Source organism: Lepidochelys olivacea (genome assembly GCF_965140295.1).
Source record: "Lepidochelys olivacea isolate rLepOli2 genome assembly, chromosome: 8".
NCBI lineage: Eukaryota > Metazoa > Chordata > Testudines > Cheloniidae > Lepidochelys > Lepidochelys olivacea.
This window is the reverse complement of record NC_140418.1, coordinates 44,177,403-44,196,889: the sequence shown is the minus strand read 5'-3', so window position 1 is coordinate 44,196,889 and position 19,487 is coordinate 44,177,403. Positions and strand designations below refer to the sequence as shown.

General features: G+C 48.2%; 1 protein-coding gene and 1 long non-coding RNA gene across 5 annotated transcripts in view; one reads left to right on the top strand and one right to left on the bottom strand.

Annotated features, from left to right (window-relative positions):
* Positions 1 to 258: 258 nt before the first annotated feature.
* LOC311525534 lies at positions 259 to 18,940 on the bottom strand. 2 transcript variants are annotated; one of them, XR_014712802.1, is made up of 5 exons: positions 18,838 to 18,940; positions 17,326 to 17,507; positions 16,902 to 16,998; positions 3,841 to 4,054; positions 259 to 1,842 (listed from the first exon to the last, which is right to left on the bottom strand). It is a non-coding gene; the product is annotated as an uncharacterized lncRNA (long non-coding RNA). The 2 variants fall into 2 exon arrangements; XR_014712803.1 differs by lacking the exon at positions 16,902 to 16,998.
* Positions 18,769 to 19,487, top strand: part of MTA1 (metastasis associated 1) — a 146,264-nt gene continuing 145,545 nt past the window's right edge. For 2 of the 3 annotated variants that reach the window (XM_084637748.1, XM_084637749.1), the window contains exon 1: positions 18,769 to 18,911. In XM_084637748.1, the coding sequence (XP_084493874.1) occupies positions 18,884 to 18,911 (28 nt within the window). In that variant the 5' untranslated portion in view covers positions 18,769 to 18,883. The remainder of the gene's footprint in view (positions 18,912 to 19,487) is intronic. The other variant, XM_084637750.1, reaches the window with a different exon arrangement.

Here is a 19,487-nt window from a genome sequence, read left to right as displayed (position 1 = left end):
CAACTGTGCAATGAATAGCCAATCAGACTGGTTTAGTCTATTTCTCTGTGTGCAAGGTACCCACAAAATGTGTCTGTAATAATTATGACTTGTGGCTATGAACAAATACTTGCCTATGGATTCCTCTGCAATGTCTGCTGGTGTTTGCCCTCCATAATTCTGGCTAAGTGATTGGTCTTCTAAGTCACATGGTATTGTTTCTGTTACCTGAAATTGGGCCAGCTAGTAAGCTTAGGGAGGACTAATGACCCACCAGAGTTTGGCAGAAAGCGGCACATTTATTATACTGATAGCTAAGCTCAGAAGAAGGGGGTGGGGGTCACACTCACATACTCACGCTCCCAGGTCAGGTACAGCACTGGAGATGTCAGGATTCTTCAAGGCAAGTGTCCCACAGCGCAATGATGGATGGTGTGATGAAGGTAAGTCTTCCTGAGGCACGATGGAATGCAACGCCGTGAACCATTGGCCAGGCGGTCCAGGTGAAGGGCCTTCATGGGAGGTACAAGCTTGTGAGCACACTCCTGAGCGCATGGCCCCTTCCCCTTTAAAGGACCTGCTCCTCGTGGCCTGCAACTAGAGATGACTTGGCTGCGTCTGGTTGGTCACATTCCACCTTGGCCAGTGCCCGTGCAGTGTCCGTGCATTAGGTGTGAGAGTACTGCCTAATTAGAGTCCAGACACCTTGTGTACCTGGGAGCTCTTCTGATCTTCCTGCTGTTCAAGCAGCCCATTCATCCCACAAGCATTCCAGGGGGGAGGGGGAAAGCCACTTCACAGATATTCAAAGAGGGAGAGGAGACAAAAGGGCGGGGGAAGGTGTAACAGACCTTTTGAACATACAGGTTATACATAGCATACAGATAGCTGCTGCTGCTGCTACAACAGTTTCTTTTGTCTGATTGGAAGAACTAGAGTTCCTGGATGGGAATGGTGACTAAACAAAGCTCAGACAGTGTGATGTTGCTCAGGGAGAGGTGGTGGCTCATGCCGCACGTACATTGGACAGTGCGTGTTGAATGAGGCAGCTGGTCAATATTGATGTGACCGGGATCCTAGTGGGGGGCCAGATATGGTCACTCAATTAGGGTGAACTGCAAAGAATGGGGCAGACAATCCCCATAAAGCTGGTGGATATTCCAGTACTTAGATTTACCAAGCCAGCATAAAACAGCTTCTTTACTACCTTACTGGTTACTCAGAAGTCCAAACAACACTGTTCCCTTAAAGTGATCCAGCCTCAGGCCTCCATCCAGGTACCCACATCAAATATGATGAAAATTTCTGTAAATTTTGTTTCATCATATAGAAGAGAAGGTTCTACTAATCCCAAAGGATTGGACACGTTCTCCCCCCCAAGTTATTGAATATTCCAGATATTACCCAAATTCACGTTAAAGCCAATTCTTATTACATAAACTAAACTTTTTCCAAACCCTCTCACTTTTCTTTTTTAATAAAGATCAATATACATACGGACATGAGTTCAATTCATTGAAGTTCAGATTCATAGCAGAGAGGGTGAGCTTTGTAGTTGCAATGAGTTCTTTCAGAAATAGTTCACAGGTTATAGTCCAATGTCCAAATATCTTATTCAGGGTGTACCAGTATAACTGGGACCTCAGTTTTGTGACTCAAACTCCCCCTGATGAAGCCGAAGCAGATCTGAGATGACAGAATCAGGACCCAAGGATCTTTTATACAATTTCATGTCTTTTGACAAGTTGAGAGTTCAAAAGGTAATTAGCATGACTTTGAAGGGGGTCTGTCACCGGTACTTAGCTGTAGAATTAACATAAGGCAATTTGCTTGTTCTTCCACCATTCAGGTTATTTGCCATACCTTTCAAAGAGATGAATACAGAGATATCCTGTGTTTACAATTCATTCAAATGATAGGATGTTCTTTTGACCTTTGAATTATCAGAATATATAGAATCCTAGCATATCAGGGTTGGAAGGGACCTCAGGAGGTCATCTAGTCCAACCCCCTGCTCAAAGCAGGACCAATCCCCAGCTAAATCATCCCAGCCAGAGCTTTGTCAAGCCTGACCTTAAAAACTTCTTAGGAAGGAGATTCCTCCACCTCCCTAGGTAACCCATTGAAGTGTTTCACCACCCTCCTAGTGAAAAACTTTCCTAATATCCAACCTAAACCACCCCCACTGCAACTTGAGACCATGACTCCTCGTTCTGTCATCTGCTGCCACTGAGAACAGTTTAGATCCATCCTCTTTGGAACCCCCTTTCAGGTAGTTCAAAGCAGCTATCCAATCCCCCCTTGGTCTTCTCTTCCGCAGACTAAACAATCCCAGTTCCCTCAGCCTCTCCTCATAAGTCATGTGTTCTAGTCCCCTAATCCATTTTTATTGCCCTCTGCTGGACGCTTTCCAATTTTTCCCCATCCTTCTTGTAGTGTGGGGCCCAAAACTGGACACAGTACTCCAGATGAGGCCTCACCAGTGTCGAATAGAGGGGAACAATCACATCCCTCGATCTGCTGGCAATGCCCCTACTTATACATCCCAAAATGCCATTGGCCTTCTTGGCAACAAGAGCACACTGTTGACTCATATCCAGCTTCTCGTCCACTGTAGCCCCTAGGTCCTTTTCTGCAGAACTGCTGCCTAGCCATTTGGTCCCTAGTCTGTAGCGGTGCATAGACGGGGATTGTTAATTACATTGTTGACCCTCCTCATACATATGTAAATACACAAAAACACAAACATCATCTCCCCACGTCTTTTGAGGGTTATTTATTTTGCAGGATGTTTAGCCATTTCTAGCCATGTGTCAATTGGTGGTTTTTTTTTTTTTTTTTTTGATCCTCATTGTTTAGTAAGTTATTCTGTATCATCCAATTTGCATATTGAGTGAATCGGGGACAGGAGCTGCATGGGTCACCTTAACACTAGCGATTTGACTATGAGTACTTCACTCTGCAGCCTTAATGTCCCTCTATAATGGGTTGTTTTTGTGATGGAATAAAACACATTAAATACCATGGAGTATTTGTGTTGCAATAAAGCCCATCTAGTCTGGATGCTTAAGGCACTGCACCTGCTGTTCTCATTGTGCTGGACTAGAGAGCCATGTCTGACAAAGTTTGACATTTACTGGGGATGGAGGAGGATGCTTGACCCTCCCTGTCCAGGCAGAGGAGGATGCACGTTTTAGGCCAGGTTCCTTGGCACCCAGAATTACCTGAAAGGGTTTTTCCCTTCCCTTCTGTTAGGACTTTGTCTCCTCTAGGAGGAGTAGGCTACTTTATGTTGACTCAGGTGTCAAAGGGAGGATATGACATACTGGGGTAAAATTCAGACCACGGAGGGCTGCATCACCCCTGTCCTGCAACCTTGGGCGCCTTACAATGGCTTGCTGAAGTAGTTCCCACCTGGGCCACTCACAAACAGCCTTCCCATATGCAAGCCACACACTGTCTGTGTGTAACTGCAGCCTGCCAGCTACACCCTGGCTCTCACCAGCCTTGGTTATACTACAGGGTGACCCCAACGCAGCCCCAGTCCTGGATCTTCTGTCAGAAATGTATGTCCTATACTGCCCAGCCATCTCCTAGAGAGGACAAATATTTTAAGTTCATTATTCCTTTAAGGGAATAATATATCTGCTTATTACTTTAAATGGAGTTACCCAGACACTTCAACTTAAGCACACTGAATTAGATAAGACAGTAAAACAAAGTTGTTAACTACAAAGAGAGAGAGATTGTGAGTACAAGTAAAAGAGGCATAGAAGACAGAAATGGTTACAAGAAAAATAGATAAAACACTTTCTAGTGCTAACTTAGCAAACTATATGAGATTCAAGAAAAATTTCTCACCATATGCTTCCAGCAAGGTTACTGACCAAACTCTTCAGGTCAAGATCCCTCCGCCCCAGAATCCAATGGTGGTTCTCCTTCGTCATCTTCGGTGCAATGCCAAAGGCAGACAGGGAGAGAGAGAGAGGTGCCTTGGAGTGGTGGTCCTCCGTTTTATAGTTTCAGTTACCTTCTTGTAAAATATTTCCATCAGAGCACCAGGAGACAAACCATCCTGATGTGTAGAAAGAATAGTAAATATGGCAGGTGACCAGCTTGGCTCAACAGTGAAATCCTTGCTGATCTTAAACACGAAAAAGAAGCTTACAAGAAGTGGAAGATTGGACAAATGACCAGGGAGGAGTATAGAAGTATTGCTCAGGCATGCAGGAGTGAAATCAGGAAGGCTAAATCACACTTGGACTTGCAGCAAGCAAGGGATGTTAAGAGTAACAAGAAGGGTTTCTACAGGTATGTTAGCAACAAGAAGAAGGTCAAGGAAAGTGTGGGCCCCTTAGTGAATGAGGGAGGCAACCTAGTGACAGAGGATGTGGAAAAAGCTAATGTACTCAATGCTTTTTTTGCCTCTGTCTTCACGAACAAGGTCAGCTGCCAGACTGCTGCAGTGGGAAGCACAGTATGGGGAGGAGGTGACCAGCCCTCTGTGGAGAAAGAAGTGGTTCGGGATTATTTAGAAAAGCTGGATGAGCACAAGTCCATGGGGCCAGATGCACTGCATCCGAGGGTGCTAAAGGAGTTGGCAGATGTGATTGCAGAGCCATTGGCTATTATCTTTGAAAATTCATGGCGATCTGGGGAGGTCCCGGATATCTGGGGAGGTCCCGGATGACTGGGAAACAGGCTAATGTGGTGCTCATCTTTAAAAAAAGGGAAGGAGGAGCATCTGGGGAACTACAGGCCAGTCAGCCTCACCTCAGTCCCTGGAAAAATCATGGAGCAGGTCCTCAAGGAATCAATTCTGAAGCACTTAGAGGAAAGTGATCAGGAACAGTCAGCATGGATTCACCAAGGACAAGTCATGCCTGACTAATCTAATTGACTTCTATGATGAGATAACTGGCTCTGTGGATGAGGGGAAAGAAGAGGATGTGTTATTCCTTGACTTTAGCAAAGCTTTTGATACAATCTCCCCCAGTATTCTTGCCAGCAAGTTAAAGTATGGGCTGGATGAATGGACTATAAGATGGATAGAAAGTTGGCTAGATTGTCGGGCTCAACGGGTAGTGATCAATGGCTCCATGTCTAGTTGGCAGCTGGTATCAAGTGGAGTGCCCCAAGGGTCGGTCCTGGGGCCAGTTTTGTTCAATATCTTCATTAATGATCTGGAGGCTGGCGTGGATTGCACCCTCTGCAAGTTTGCAGATGACAGTAAACTGGGAGGAGAGGTAGATACGCTGGAGGGTAGGGATAGTATACAGAGGGCCCTAGACAAATTAGAGGATTGGGCCAAAAGAAATCTGAAGAGGTTCAACAAGGACAAGTGCAGAGTCCTGCACTTAGGATGGAAGAATCCCATGCACCGCTACAGACTAGGGACCGAGTGGCTAGGCAGCAGTTCTGCAGAAAAGGACCTGGGGTTACAGTGGATGAGAAGCCGGATATGAGTCAACAGTGTGCCCTTGTTGCCAAGAATGCCAATGGCATTTTGGGCTATTTAAGTAGGAGCATTGCCAGCAGACCGAGGGACATGATCGTTCCCCTTTATTCGCCACTGGTGAGGCCTCATCTGAAGTACTGTGTCCAGTTTTGGGCCCCGCACTACAAGGAGGATGGGGAAAAATTGGAAAGCGTCCAGCGGAGGGCAACAAAAATAATTAGGGGGCTGGAGCACATGACTTATGAGGATAGGCTGAGGGAATTGGGATTGTTTAGTCTGCGGAAGAGAAGAATGAGGGGGCATTGGATAGCTACTTTCAACTACCTGAAAGGGGGTTCCAAAGAGGATGGATCTAGACTGTTCTCAGTGGTAGCAGATGACAGAACGAGGAGTCCTGGTCTCAAGTTGCAGTGGGGGTGGTTTAGGTTGGATATTAGGAAAAAGTTTTTCACTAGGAGGATGGTGAAACACTGCAATGGGTTACCTAGGGAGGTGATGGAATCTGCTTCCTTAAAGGTTTTTAAGGTCAGGCTTGACAAAGCCCTGGCTGGGATGATTTAGTTGGGGTTGGTCCTGCTTTGAGCAGAGGGTTGGACTAGATGACCACCTGAGGTCCCTTCCAACCATGATATTCTACAATTCTATGTTCCGTGCTGACTTTTTTCACCTGTTAGAGCTTTCTTTGTTTTTCTTTACTGCTCGATGACTCTGTTTACTACCCAAATGCAAATTAAGGCAAGCACATAATCCTTCCTTTGTTTAGGACAGACCTGACTTCTGCCTGGGCAGGGCTGTAGGGTTTGGAACATGGGTTAATAACATCATACAGGGGAATCTTTTAATTTAACATATAGTGTTGCTACACACATTTTATCAGGACAATACCAACCAGCAAATTGAGTTTTCAGATGATACCTTACAAAGTCTACCTTGTACAAAGAGTATTACACTACTATGCAAGGTGTGAATACAGAGGTGTATTCAGTCACAGAAGGGGTCATGGCCGTTTTCTGAATGGTGCTGCTGACAGAGCCAATGATATCGGCTGTAGAAAACTCACTCACCTTTGCTTCCTGGCATGAGGTGAGAGGAAGGAGAAATTGCTAGCTACAAGGTATAGGAAATGAATATGGAGGTCTGTCAAGCATTGACTGACATGGAGGGGAGCAAAAGTACAGCTAGGTGTGTGTGTGTGATGGGGGAAATCCTGGATTTTCTGAATGAAAAATGAACTGAAGTCCTCTTGGCAGTCTGCATTGAAGATTCTTCACAAGGAAATGGTCTAGATTGCTTGCTTTGTTTTTTAGGGTTTCACCTGGACAGCTTCTAAAGTCTCCAGGATGCTCATGGAGTGCTGAGAATTGGGGAAAATATATAAACCCCTTCGAAGAGTAATTCCCGAAACACTGCAAAACATTGTAAAAGACACCAGACCTCATGGAGGACACCACTTTCCAAGCTGTTTCCAAGGTACAATATTCCCATGACAACAAAAAATGAAGAAGTTTTCAAAATGTTGAAATCACTTGGCTTTCTCAGATGTACAAATCAAGAATATGTTGTCCAACAAGCCTCACACTTGCAAAAGCAAATTTTAAAACTTCTCCAGCAGAGGTGTATGACCAAAATTTCAGGTGGATGGAGTTAGTTCTGGTACTGTTCAAGTGGAATCAAAATAGGACTTATAACAAAGGAACCTCCACCTTGGCTACTCACAGGTGAAAGTGATGTTCGTTTTCTCTAATTATCTCCAGTTTACTTACAAGATTGTAGGCAGTGTGTAATTCACTGAAGCTACACAAGGCCAAAGGTTGCTGCTGCCGAAGCTAACTGAGGAGCACACATAGCCAGTATTGAACGTATGCAGTTGAAAAACGGGTCTCATTCTTTTGAGAGGGAGCAACTTGTGTCAGGGGTCCTTGGTTGCCAGGGGTCCTGAGATTAAATCTTGGGCAAACCATCTGAGATGGAGAAGGTGGTACCTTTTAAATCATATAAAATATTTCTTCAGACTAACTTATAAAATCCTTCACATGGGGGTCATAGGCTCCAACACAATGTCTTGTTGATAAAGCAGTCTGTCTAAACATTTAAGTTAAAACTATGCAACTTTCCCAGGTTTTAAAACAGATTTAGTTAAATTTGTATAAACCCCTGTGTGACCTAGGAAATAGAGCACTGGACTGGGATTCAGGAGACCTGATTCTATTCCCTGCTGTCACTGGACTGTTGGGTGATCTTTGGCAAGCCACTTAACTGCTCTGTGCCTCAGTTTCGCCATCTGTAAAATGAGGATGATGATATTGATCTCCTTTGTAAAGTGTGTTGAGACCTACTGATCAAAAATGCTAGACAACAGCTATCTAGGCTACTATTTTTTCAGTATAAGAATGTTGTTGTTTTTTTTTTCCAGTTTAGCTTAAGTCATACGGAACAAACTATGGCACAGCAGATTTAGATTAAATCTCAGGATAAACTTCCTAACTGTAAGAACAGTAGGACAATGGAAGAGACTACCTAGGGAGGTTGTGAAAACTCCTTCATGGGAGGTTTTCAAAAGGAGGCTGGATCACCATCTGTCTAGGATAGTTTAGATACAAGTCCTGCATCTTGGCAGGGGATTAGACCCTTGCGGTCCCTTCTAACCCTATGGTTCTATGAAATTTCAGCTTAACTGCAACAAGACTTTCTAAAACCAAAATAAGTATCCATACACACAGGGTTTCCACCAACTTAACTAAATCAGGTTAAATTCACACCTTATGTTAAACTGGGGCATCTTCCTCAAGTAGACAAGACCTTAAATTCAGGTCTGGGGTTCAAATTCTCAACATTGCCTGTAAGAGTGTGAAAGCTGTAGTCCCTTGAAATTTGATGACTGGCTCAAGCCTAAATCATGTGAGCAGAGATTTTCAAAGGAGCATAAGGGATTTAGGCACCAAAACACATTAAAATTCAGTGGGAGTTGGGTTTCCTGAAAATGCCAGCCATGATTCTTCCCTGGATGTACACCATATATGGAGTCCAAATCAGAGTTCTGGCTTTTTGGTCCAGTTCTCTGTCTCACTTTGGATATAGTGTAAGTGATGAAGAGTTCAGTGCCTATTGGCTTAGACATTTAAAAATATCCTGAACTGAAGTGTGCCTGGTCCTCTCCCTTCTGGTGGCCAGGCCTTTCATAGAATCATAGAAGATAAGAGTTGGAAGAGATCTCAGGAAGTCATCCAGTCCAAACTCCCACCCAAAGCAGGACCAACACCAATTAAAGCCTTAACTGGGATGATTTCTCAAGCCGGGCCTTAAAAACCTCTAAGGGTGGAGATTCCACCACCTCCCTAGGTAACTCATTCACCACCCTCCTAGTGAAGTAGTGTTTTCTAATATCCAACATAGATGTCCCCCACTGCAACTTGAGATCATTGCTCTTTGTTCTGTCATCTGCCACCACTGAGAACTGCCGAGCGCCAACCTCTTGGGAACCCCCCATTCAGGTAGTTGAAGGCTGCTATCAAATCCCCCCCCCCACTCTTCTCTTCTGCAGACTAAACAAACCCAATTCCCTCAGCCTCTCCTCGTAAGTCATGTGCCCAGCCCCTGATCAATTTTGTTGCCCTCCGTTTTCCATCCAAAAGTCAGTACACACTCGCTCTCTGCTGCTGTAGTCCAGACATTCAGCATGAAATGATATGTGCCTTAGAACAATGAATGGACAACTGTCGTGGGGGTAGTGAGAAGGAACAGGGATGGGGTCAGGAGGGAGGGCATGTACTGCAGAGACCATAAGCTTGGTTCTGCCTGAGGGGTGGGATGGAAGGAGGGATATGGAGGCCAATGCAGAACAAAGGTGCTGCCGTTAATTGGCCAGAGTCAATGTATCTGAAAGCTTTCTCCACACAAAACACCTTGTTGTGCATGCACGGTTTTCCCTGTGGAAAGGTTTCAGGTCTAGAGTTCACTCTGGAAAGGGCTCTCAGAGAGAAGGTATTTTTTTGTCTAATGCTTATCCACAAAGTAGTCCTTCCCCAGGAGGTGCAGATGTTCATTTTCTCTATGAAAGAGGCCAGATGCAAAGGTTTTTTCCTTTCAAAAGATTCACACACATGAGACTCCATATGCAAGGTCTCAACAGAATGTTTTCTGTCAACAGAGCTTTAATGACAAATACTGGGCCAGGCCCTTTGCCCTGTCCCACAGCCGAGCAGGGGAATCCTCTAGCCCAAGAACAGCCTTCCCTTCCATTGATAAGCACAGGGACCAGCTCCTCTCATTTGCAATTGTATAACATCCTTGTGATAACTGCACTTATTGTTTTACATGGAAAATATCAGGAAAGTATTTCATGCTTTTTTTGGGAGGGTGGGGTGCCCTGTATTTTAAAGCAATTCAGCATCTGGAAAGGAGGAGGAGCCAGCACCATGTGACCTGCTACCTCTTCATTTCCTGCTAGCAAGTGCCCAGTGACCACTGTTTTGAGAATCTTTGGGAGGATTTTTCTGTGTCCTATGGAAACAAACGATCAGTTCCACCAGCAGCCTGAGAGAAGCAACCTAACCGCCTGATGCATGTTCAGATACAATATGAATTGTGATGTCATTTAATGAGACAAGGTTTTGTTAGCAAAAACAAAACGATCCTGAAGATGGACATTGAGCATGCGCCGAAGTGATTTTTTTCGATCACATGTAACTTACTATCTAACCATTTTTTTTCTGTGTTCTTTACAGGTCAGATTTAATTTAGAAATGGCTGAGCAGTGGCACTTTATCTAGATGGAACACAAGGTAGTCAGATTTTAAGACAGCCCCTTCTCCCCCAATAATCAATCACCTTTGGGCACATATCAAGTATGGAAAACATGAGCACCATAGCTAATTGTATTAGAAAACTATGCAAACAGGTATTTAGACTGCATGCTATTATGCAGCCTTATCTACTGGTATGACAAGTGATCATGTGCTTGCTAAAAAGTATTAACCACTTCTTGTCATGCCAGCTAGGAGTTTTATTGCAGAATTTTAACAAATAGCTGACATAAAACTGCCCAAAATGAACACTGCTCTCACCCACTGCTACTGCTTACAGGAGTTGTACTAGGTGTACAGTACCAGCAGTAGGTTAAGTGGATATTAGCAACAATACTATTACTTTTCCAGGAGCAAATGTCCAATGCAGGGGTAGGCAACCTATCACATGTGTGCCAAAGGTGGCACGCAAGGAAGGCCGGTGCAACCACTAGGCAAACTAGGCAGTCGCCTAGGGTGCCAAGTGGTTGGGGGTGCCAAAAAGCAGTGCCCTGGCTCGGCAGGGAGGAGCCGCCTTCCGGAGGCACCAGAGAGCCACAGCGTTGGCTTGCGGGGGCGGCGAGCCCCAACCATAGAGGAGCCGCCACAGTTCAGGGGGGCAGCAGCCCTGCAAAGACAGTGGTGCTGCCAGGGGGGCGCACCCCTCGGGGGCTCCTGCAGGCCGCAGCAGATGCATGCGGGCGGCGGCCCCTGTGTGTCCCCTGGCTCCACCCTCGCCACGCTCGGGCTCTGCAGCTCCCGGGCATGTGAGCCGCTGATGAGGCACGGGGCCCTGAGCCCGCTCCTGGAGGGGCAGCGGCGGCTCACACGCCCGGGAGCTGCAGAGCCCGAGCACGGCCAGGGGGGAGCTGGGAGGTGCATGGGGGCTGCAGCCTGAGCAGGCGCACCCCTTGGTCTGACAGGCATGGGTATAGTAAGGGAAATCCTGGCCGGGGGGCAGTCAGGGAGCAGGGGGAGGGTTGGATGGGTCAGGAGTTCTGGGGGGGCTGTCAGGGGGTAGGGAGTGGTTGGATGGGGCGTGGGAGTAACGGGGGTCTGTCTGGAGGCGGGGGTGTAGATAAGGATTGGGGCAGTCAGGGGACAGATAGCGGGGGGAAGTTAGGGTGGGGGGGGCTCAGGAGGGGGCAGTTAGGGGACAAGGAACAGGGAGGCTTAGGTAGGGGGTGGGGTTCTGGGTGGCAGTTAGGGGAAAAGAGGCAGGGTTGAGGGTACTGAGGGGGGCAGTCAGGGGGTGGGAAGTGGGAGGGAGTGGATGGGGGCAGGGCTAGGGTGGGGCTCTCCCCGTCCTCTTTTTTGCTTGTTGAAATATGGTAATCCTAGGCAAGAGGGAAGCTGGGGGGCGCATGGGGGCCGTCGCCCGCATGCATCGGCTGTAGCCTGCAGGAGCCCCTGGGGGGGTTGCCGGGTCGCAGCCTGGGCAGGAGGGGCACGGCTGCCCCCTCTAGCAGCGCCACCACCTTTGGAGGGTTTCTGCCCCCCTGCTCTGCGCTGGCTCCTCCATGGCTGGGGCTCGCTGCTGCCGCAAGCAGGACGCTCTGGCTCTCTGGTGCCTCCGGAAGACGGCTCCTCCCTGCCAAGCTGCTGCAGTGGCCCAAGCTTGGCAAAGCCAGTGAGTGGACTCGGGGTGGGGGCTGCCGGGGTGGGGTGGGGAGGGAGGGTTCATGGGGGAGGGGGATGGGGGGCTGTGCAGCCTCCACAGGAGTCAGGGGGTGGGGAGGGTGGAACCTGGTCTGGGGACCAGCCCCTGGGCACAGCTGGCCCCTGGGGTCTCTAAAGCCTCATTGGGATTTGCCCCTCAATGAACCAGTGTGCGGCGTGGGCTACAAGGTGGAAGTTTCGCCTAGGGCGCAAAATATCCTTGCACCGGCCCGTGGCAAGCTGATTTTCAGTGGCACTCACACTGCCCGGGTCCTGGCCACCGGTCTAGGGGGCTCTGCATTTTAATTTAATTTTAAATGAAGCTTCTTAAACATTTTAAAAACCTTATTTACTTTTACCTACAACAATAGTTTAGTTATATATTATATACTTCTAGAAAGAGAACTTTTAAAAACAGTAAAATGTATTACTGACACTCGAAACCTTAAATTAGAGTGAGTGAATAAATGAAGACTCACCACACCACTTCTGAAAGGTTGCCGACCCCTGGTCCAATGTATGGTAACAAAACTCATATAAAAACTAAACCAAATAACTTTATCTTGCATTTTACTGAAAGCTCAGGTTCTTTCAGATAAGCAAGTTCAGCTCTGGGAACTTATGGTGACAACATCTCCACTGATTTTAACTGCCATGGTGGAGTGTGGAGTATGGAGTGAGAGGCACCTCTCAGATAACAAGACCCCCCCCACTGAGCTGCAGCTGGAAGCAAGAAAGCCAGGGCAGAGACTTGAGTATAGGTGTTATCTATCCATGTTGCCTGTGACTCTCTGGAGATGGGCAGCTGTGTCCTCTATTCGAAGGAACTCCCAAGTGGACTTTAGAAGTAGTCACAAGTAGAGCACACTGCAGCAGTCCAAGATGGAGCTGACATGATGTAGATGAGAGTTGTTCTATCTTCACTGGAGGGGAATGGATGTAGGGCTCTGTCCAGAGCCCGATAGTGAAAGGGAATATGATCCACAGATGGTGTTTGTCAAGGATTAGAAATCAGCCAGGAAGTAGGAATCGAAGAGTAGTAACAAAAATCATTTGCAACTTGAAAAGAGGTTAATGGGTGCCCACAAGCATCTGTACCAGGAGGACTGGTGGTGTTAAATAGCTTAATGATTGGGGAAAGGGGAGGAACAGTGAAGTATCAGTTTGTGATGGACATGCAATTATTGGGTAGATTGCCCAAGCACTGTGATTGGTGATGCTGATTTCCTGGGATCTGTATCCAAATACAGCACTTATAAACAGAGTGGTGCTGTTAAAGTCGAGAGCTGCACTAGTGTTAAATTAAAAACTAATTCAGGGGTGGAGATGAGTTGTAAGGATTTATAAGATCGTTACAGTTAAGTTAGAGCAACTCAGGGTCCTGTTCGTTAGTGCGGGGAGACATAAGTTGTCTGGGCAATTTAAAGCCAATACTAGCTACAACAGCAAGGTGTCTGTGTGAGTGTGTGTAGGGGGACCACTTTTGTTATAGGGCCCATTGCCCATACCCACCTAGACTAAGCCACATCTGTTCAGAAAGGCCCAACACAAATGCACAGAAGAAATCCCACTGTTTCTCAGAATGAGCAATAGGAGAGAATACTGTGATCGTGCATTACTGAGACAACAGAGTGCTGTGCAGCTAGAGTGCCTATTATGAAAAGATAGGGGCATACCTTTATTTGTACAGACGAAGCTAAATAAAACTGGGGATGAGGGGAGAGGTATATTCTTCTCATTTGATACAGGACCAGGGAGGGTGAGAAGTTGGGGAGAAAGGTGGCTTAAGTTTTCATCACCTTTGCAGCCTCTTTCTTGTGGAGTTGGCTCAGGGCCACTTTAGTTCCTGGTGCAACATACAGCAGTCTAAGTTGGTGTCAACGACACCCTGCTGCTTATAACCCCAAGAAGTTGTTCCAACATCTGGGGATTGCCCAAATGCGCCTACACTGGAACGTTGGGTAGGAGGGAAATGGGGGAGTCTGTGTAGAGTCATTGCCCTAGCGCTGTGTCACCTGGGGGATTCCCAGGTAGATGGTTAAGCCTGCTTTCTGGCTGTGTTGTGCCACCAGAGCAACACAAAATAGCTGTACTGAAGAGGAGAATTAGGGGCTTCCTTTCTAAATGATCAGATGCAATACTATTCTTCTCACTAGATACAGCTAGAGGAGTCTGGCAAGTACGGCTCTTTCCTGGCAGTGACAAGCCGACAATTGTATCGCTGCTTGGCAGATATGGCTTTCACTGCCTCCTGTTCAGCATTCCAAATATCTCAGAAATCATCCAAAGAGAAACGAGATTCGATGCAGCCAGCAGGGAATGAAGATTTATGTGGATGACATCATAGGTAAGGGAAGTCTGTGGAACAACTTAACCTAAGGCTAAAGCAAGTTCTGAAGGCTACGGAGAATGTGGGAATAAAATTATAAAGATATATGTGACGACAAACCGGCTATGGTTCTGAGGACATAGGATTGATAAAGAAGGGATGAGGTTAGCAATCGAAACAAAGCCATAGCTGAAAAGTCGCCTCCTACAACGTATCAGAACTGGGGCAGTTCCTCTATATGGCTGAATGCTGGAGAATCTTCATACTTAATCATTCTCAAAAGGCCAAGTCCTTTATGAATTGCTTAAAACTGTGTGTGTGAATCTGGAATAAAGCACAGAGGCACACTTGTGGGGTTTTAAAATATCTGCTGACCACATTCCCAATATTGGTATTTTATGATCTACAGTTCTTTCTGCAGATGCTGGTAGCTATGGTATTGATGGGTTGTTACTCTAGTTACAGAGATCGGTGGAAATTGAGCAATTAGAATATGATTTAGAAAAATACTGGTTTGAAATTTTCCAAGTCAACTAGAAGACTTAGTCCCAGAGCATTTGTAGGGCTAAATAACCTAGAGGGCTTTGCAAATCTTGACCTATTATGCATTCAGATTCCAAGAGCAGGTGTGCTCAAAGAGAGAGAATGTTTAGCAGGCATGTGGCCATGTAAGAGAGTCACAGGCCACTTGCGTGAACTTAATAATGTCATGTTGGTGACAGACCACAAAGTGCTTGTATTTTTAATAAACAGTATAGACCTAAACAAGATACATATTAAATACCAGAGATTGCTCATGTGTTTTGAGATATAAATGTATTGCAGAATAGGCACATAGGTGACTGTCCACCTTGTTAGAAAGACGAGAGAGGTGACTGAGACTGCACTGAGGAGCCCTAGTAATCACCCAGCTTCTCCAGAGGTGTGGGATGATGTAGACGCCCACATATGTGCTACTTAGCATATCCAGTCACTCTCACTACAGAACTAATTCAAATAGCTGCTTGCGCTGATGCACCACCAGAAACCACGGTTATGGTTGGCTTAGTTACTTATCAGAGGTTTAGCATCCAGTCTATGATTTTTACATAATGAGAGGTGAACTTTCTGAAGACGAAGGTCTGATTACGTACAGCATTTGTAGTGTGTTCTTACAGTCTTTGTAAAGGATACATAAGGAATATTAGGCCCTCAGAAATGCTGGAAGGAGCCCTAATGTCCGTGTGATGGCCCACTGTAGGGTGAAAACATGAATCTTGCAGAATGACCCGACAAAGACAACTCAAAGAACTTCCCATTGCTACAGGGCTACCTGATAGGCTTTGGAAAAGAAAACTAGATGTGTGTGAAGAGGAGACATGCCTGTTTGGTAACCACTGTTTTTCTAGATTTGTAAGAAGTCTACTTCTTGATAGACTGGGGGTGGGCAAACTTTTTGGCCTGAGGACCACATCTGGATGGGGAAATTGCATGCACGACCATGAACTAGGGTTGGGGTGCAGGAAGGGGTGTGGGAGGGGGTGCAATGTGCAGGAAGGGGCTCAGGGTAAGGGGTTGAAGTGCAGGAGGGGTGTGGCAGGGGGCTCAGGGCAGAGATTGGGGTGCAGGCTGGGTTCAGGGTGCAGGCTCTGGCCCGGCAGCCGGGCTAAGGTAGACTCCCTACCTGCCCTGGCCCTGCACTGCTCCTGGAAGTGGCTGGCACCATGTGTGGTGCTCCATGGGTGGAGGGCAGAGGGCTCCGTGTGCTGCCCTTGCCTGCAGGCAGCACCCCCTGCAGCTCCCAGCCCCAGGGAACAGCGGCCAATGGGAGGTTCGGGGGAGGTATCCTCAGGATTCAGCCCGCAGGTTGCTCATCCCTGTGCTAGACCCACTGGTCAACAGGGCTTAGCAAAGTTAAAAAGATCTTTTCTCAATTTGACATCTGGAAATAGTTTCTGACAATGGACCATAAATTGCCAGTTCTGAATTCCAACTTTGGGGGATATAGTGCATCAAGGACATTAACTCCAGACTTCACCACCCACAAAGGAATGCAGTGGCAGAGAAAACAGTACATATTAGCGAATTCTACAACAAAAAGACCCCATACTCGCTCTGTTGAGCTGTAGGGCAAACCTCCATGTTAGTCATCAGAGTTAACTCAGGGCAGCTGTTCGTGGGTTGACAGCTAAGAACAACATTGCTATTCTCAGAGGTAAATTTTAGGTCTGAGTGGCCCTGGTCAAAGGATGTGAAGCTGAGAGGTGCCAAATCTAAAAGGTGTTTTGGCTTTCTTCTTTAACTGTCAGAATGCTGACTGGAGCTTACTCAAAAGTAAACTAGGAAACTCAGTCCTGAAAAAAATTCGATGAGAAGTACTGAACACCACCAGCTCCTAACAGTGAAACAAGCCGCACACAGCGATTCTATGTGGTCAAAACTAATTAAGGAATTCGGTACAGAGGAAGTATATTCAGCTGGTTCCAAGCCCAGCAGGACTGACATGACCCTATCTGCAATGGTACTATCACCACTGCCGTAGTGAAAGCAGGTAATCCTGTTGAATCCTACTGAACAGCACTTTCCCTTTCTCGTATTTGAAAATTCAAGTGACTCAACTGGACAAAACCCTCCTCAAGGTCAGAAGACAAGACCTAACTGTAGGTGAAGCTGGGGTCTTTAATTTTTTTTTTTTTTTTTTTACATTTTTTGTTACCTTGTTTACACTGTGGGGAAAATGTGAGGATATGTTTCCTTAAATCTGTAGCAGAAAGCCAGGCAGGGGGAGGCTGAGGACAGTTGTAGGAGAAGCACTATAGGGAAACGGAGAGAGAACAACTTTAGGAATAATTCTGTTTTCTTTAGTTTAATACAGTTCTGTGTTAGAAGAAAGTAACTTTTTCTGTGGGGGCATGATGCTAACTGCTTGGGTTTAGGAACTTTTTCATGGTCACATGACACTAACTGCTTGAGTTTAGGAAGGAACTCTACTTGCATGGTCATAATATTCCTTAATTGGTTCATTGGAGTTTTACTCTATTTCAAGCACCTAGTCCGGTACCCAGCTGGTGGCAAGACAGATACAGAGATATAGATTATATAGAAAATAAATAAAAAATCTAATAATAGGCTAGGATCACCTGTCGACCCAGTAGGCCCATGAAGCAGCAGTACATTTTGGCAAAGGTCAGGCATACTCCTTCAATTGATGGTTCAGCTCAAGCCTCCATTCATACATCTTGATGTTTTCCTTTTGCTTCCATCTCATCTGGATCGTGATGTAGTCAGTTCTCCTTCAGCTAGAGGCTTATCTTGGTCAGGCCTTGGGAAAATAATGATGTTGTATAATACAACTGCATGGACAAAAGCCTTAGTGCTTAGTATCATCACCATATTGTTTCTACTGCAGCCCTTGCCCCCTTCAGGGATCTCTTGGGTGCCTCTCCTCATTGCCAACTCTGTGCTCCCTCATGCAGGGGTTCCCTTTCCCCAGCCCAGCTGACCAGAATTGCTGCCTCCCTCAGGAGGAACGTCCTCACACAGGGGCAGAGACCTGTTCTTGCTTTAACTCTGAGCACTGCTCACTGTCTGCTGCAGGGCGTGGAGCAGGTGTGATCTGACCGACAGCAGCGGATGGCAGCTGGTGCCCTTTGAGTGGATGAGTAGGCCTAAGGCTACCACTATTGCCTCTACTCCTTTGCTCCATTCTCCTGCCTCCTTTTCCTTGCTCTTCTTACCCCATCCCCCAATTCCCTCTGATATCCCACTCTGCCCCCCGCTGCCTCTTCCCCTCAACTCCTTCTCCCCACTCTGGCTCCCACATACTCCCACTTAGCTCCTACCTTCTCTCCCCCACATTCTGGCCCTTGCCCTCCCAATTCTGCCCACTACCCCCCATAGCTCTAATCTGCCCCCCACTCCTCGCATTGCCCCCCCATTCCCCCCTCGGCTCTAATCCGCCCCCACTCCTCGCATTGCCCCCCCATTCTGCCCCTTGGCTCTAATCTGCCCCCCCACTCCTCGCATTGCCCCCCCATTCCGCCCCTCGGCTCTAATCTGCCCCCCTACTCCTCGCATTGCCCCCCCATTGCCCTCTCGGCTCTAATCTGCCCCCCCACTCCTCGCATTGCCCCCCCATTGCCCTCTCGGCTCTAATCTGCCCCCCCACTCCTCGCATTGCCCCCCCATTGCCCTCTCGGCTCTAATCTGCCCCCCCCACTCCTCGCATTGCCCCCCCATTGCCCTCTCGGCTCTAATCTGCCCCCCCACTCCTCGCATTGCCCCCCCATTGCCCTCTCGGCTCTAATCTGCCCCCCCACTCCTCGCATTGCCCCCCCATTGCCCTCTCGGCTCTAGTCCGCCCCCCACCCCTCGCATTGCCCCCCCTTCCGCCCCTCGGCTCTAATCCGCCCCCCACTCCTCGCATTCCGCCCCTCGGCTCTTATCTGCCCCCGTTTCCCCCCTCGGCCCGAATCTGCTCCTCACGCTCCGCCCGCACAGTCCCCGCCCCCCCGGCTCTGATCTGCCCCTGACCCGCACCGCCTCAGTCCAGCCGCCCGCTCCCTGGCCGGCGCGGCCCCTTTAATTCCCTCGCTCCCTTCCCCCTCCCCCTCCCAGCCGCTCCAGCCTCCATTTTCCAGCGGATCCGGCACCTGGAGGCAGCGGCGGCGGGAGCGGCCCAGACCCCTCTGCCCGGGCATGGCTGCCAACATGTACCGGGTCGGAGGTAAGAGCCCCCCCACTCCAGGGGCCCGGGTCCCCCTCCCGCCGGCCGCTCCTCCCCGTGGGCGAGCGGCGCGTCACGGGCCCCCCCACCCCGCCGGGAGCAGGGGGAGCCCGGGCAGGGGGCCGGCGGGGGCAGAGTTGGGGGCTGGCAGGGGACGGGTGCTGTGGGGTCAGGGGGCTGTAGGGGTGCGAGTAGAATCTGGGGTGGATGTGGGGCGGGGCTGGGTGGGTTTGGGGGTTGTAGAGCTGGGGGTAGAGTTGGCGGCTGGCAGGGGACGGGGGGTGGTGGGGGTGGGACTGGGTGGGTTTGGGGATTGTAGGGCTGGGGGTAGAGATGGGGGGTGGTGGGGGTAGATTCTGGGGTGGGACTGGGTGGGTTTGGGAGTTGTAGGGCTGGGGGTAGAGATGGGGGGTGGTGGGGGTAGATTCTGGGGTGGGACTGGGTGGGTTTGGGAGTTGTAGGGCTGGGGGTAGAGATGGGGGGTGGTGGGGGTAGATTCTGGGGTGGGACTGGGTGGGTTTGGGAGTTGTAGGGCTGGGGGCGGAGTTGTAGGGCTGGCCGGGGATGGGTGCTGTG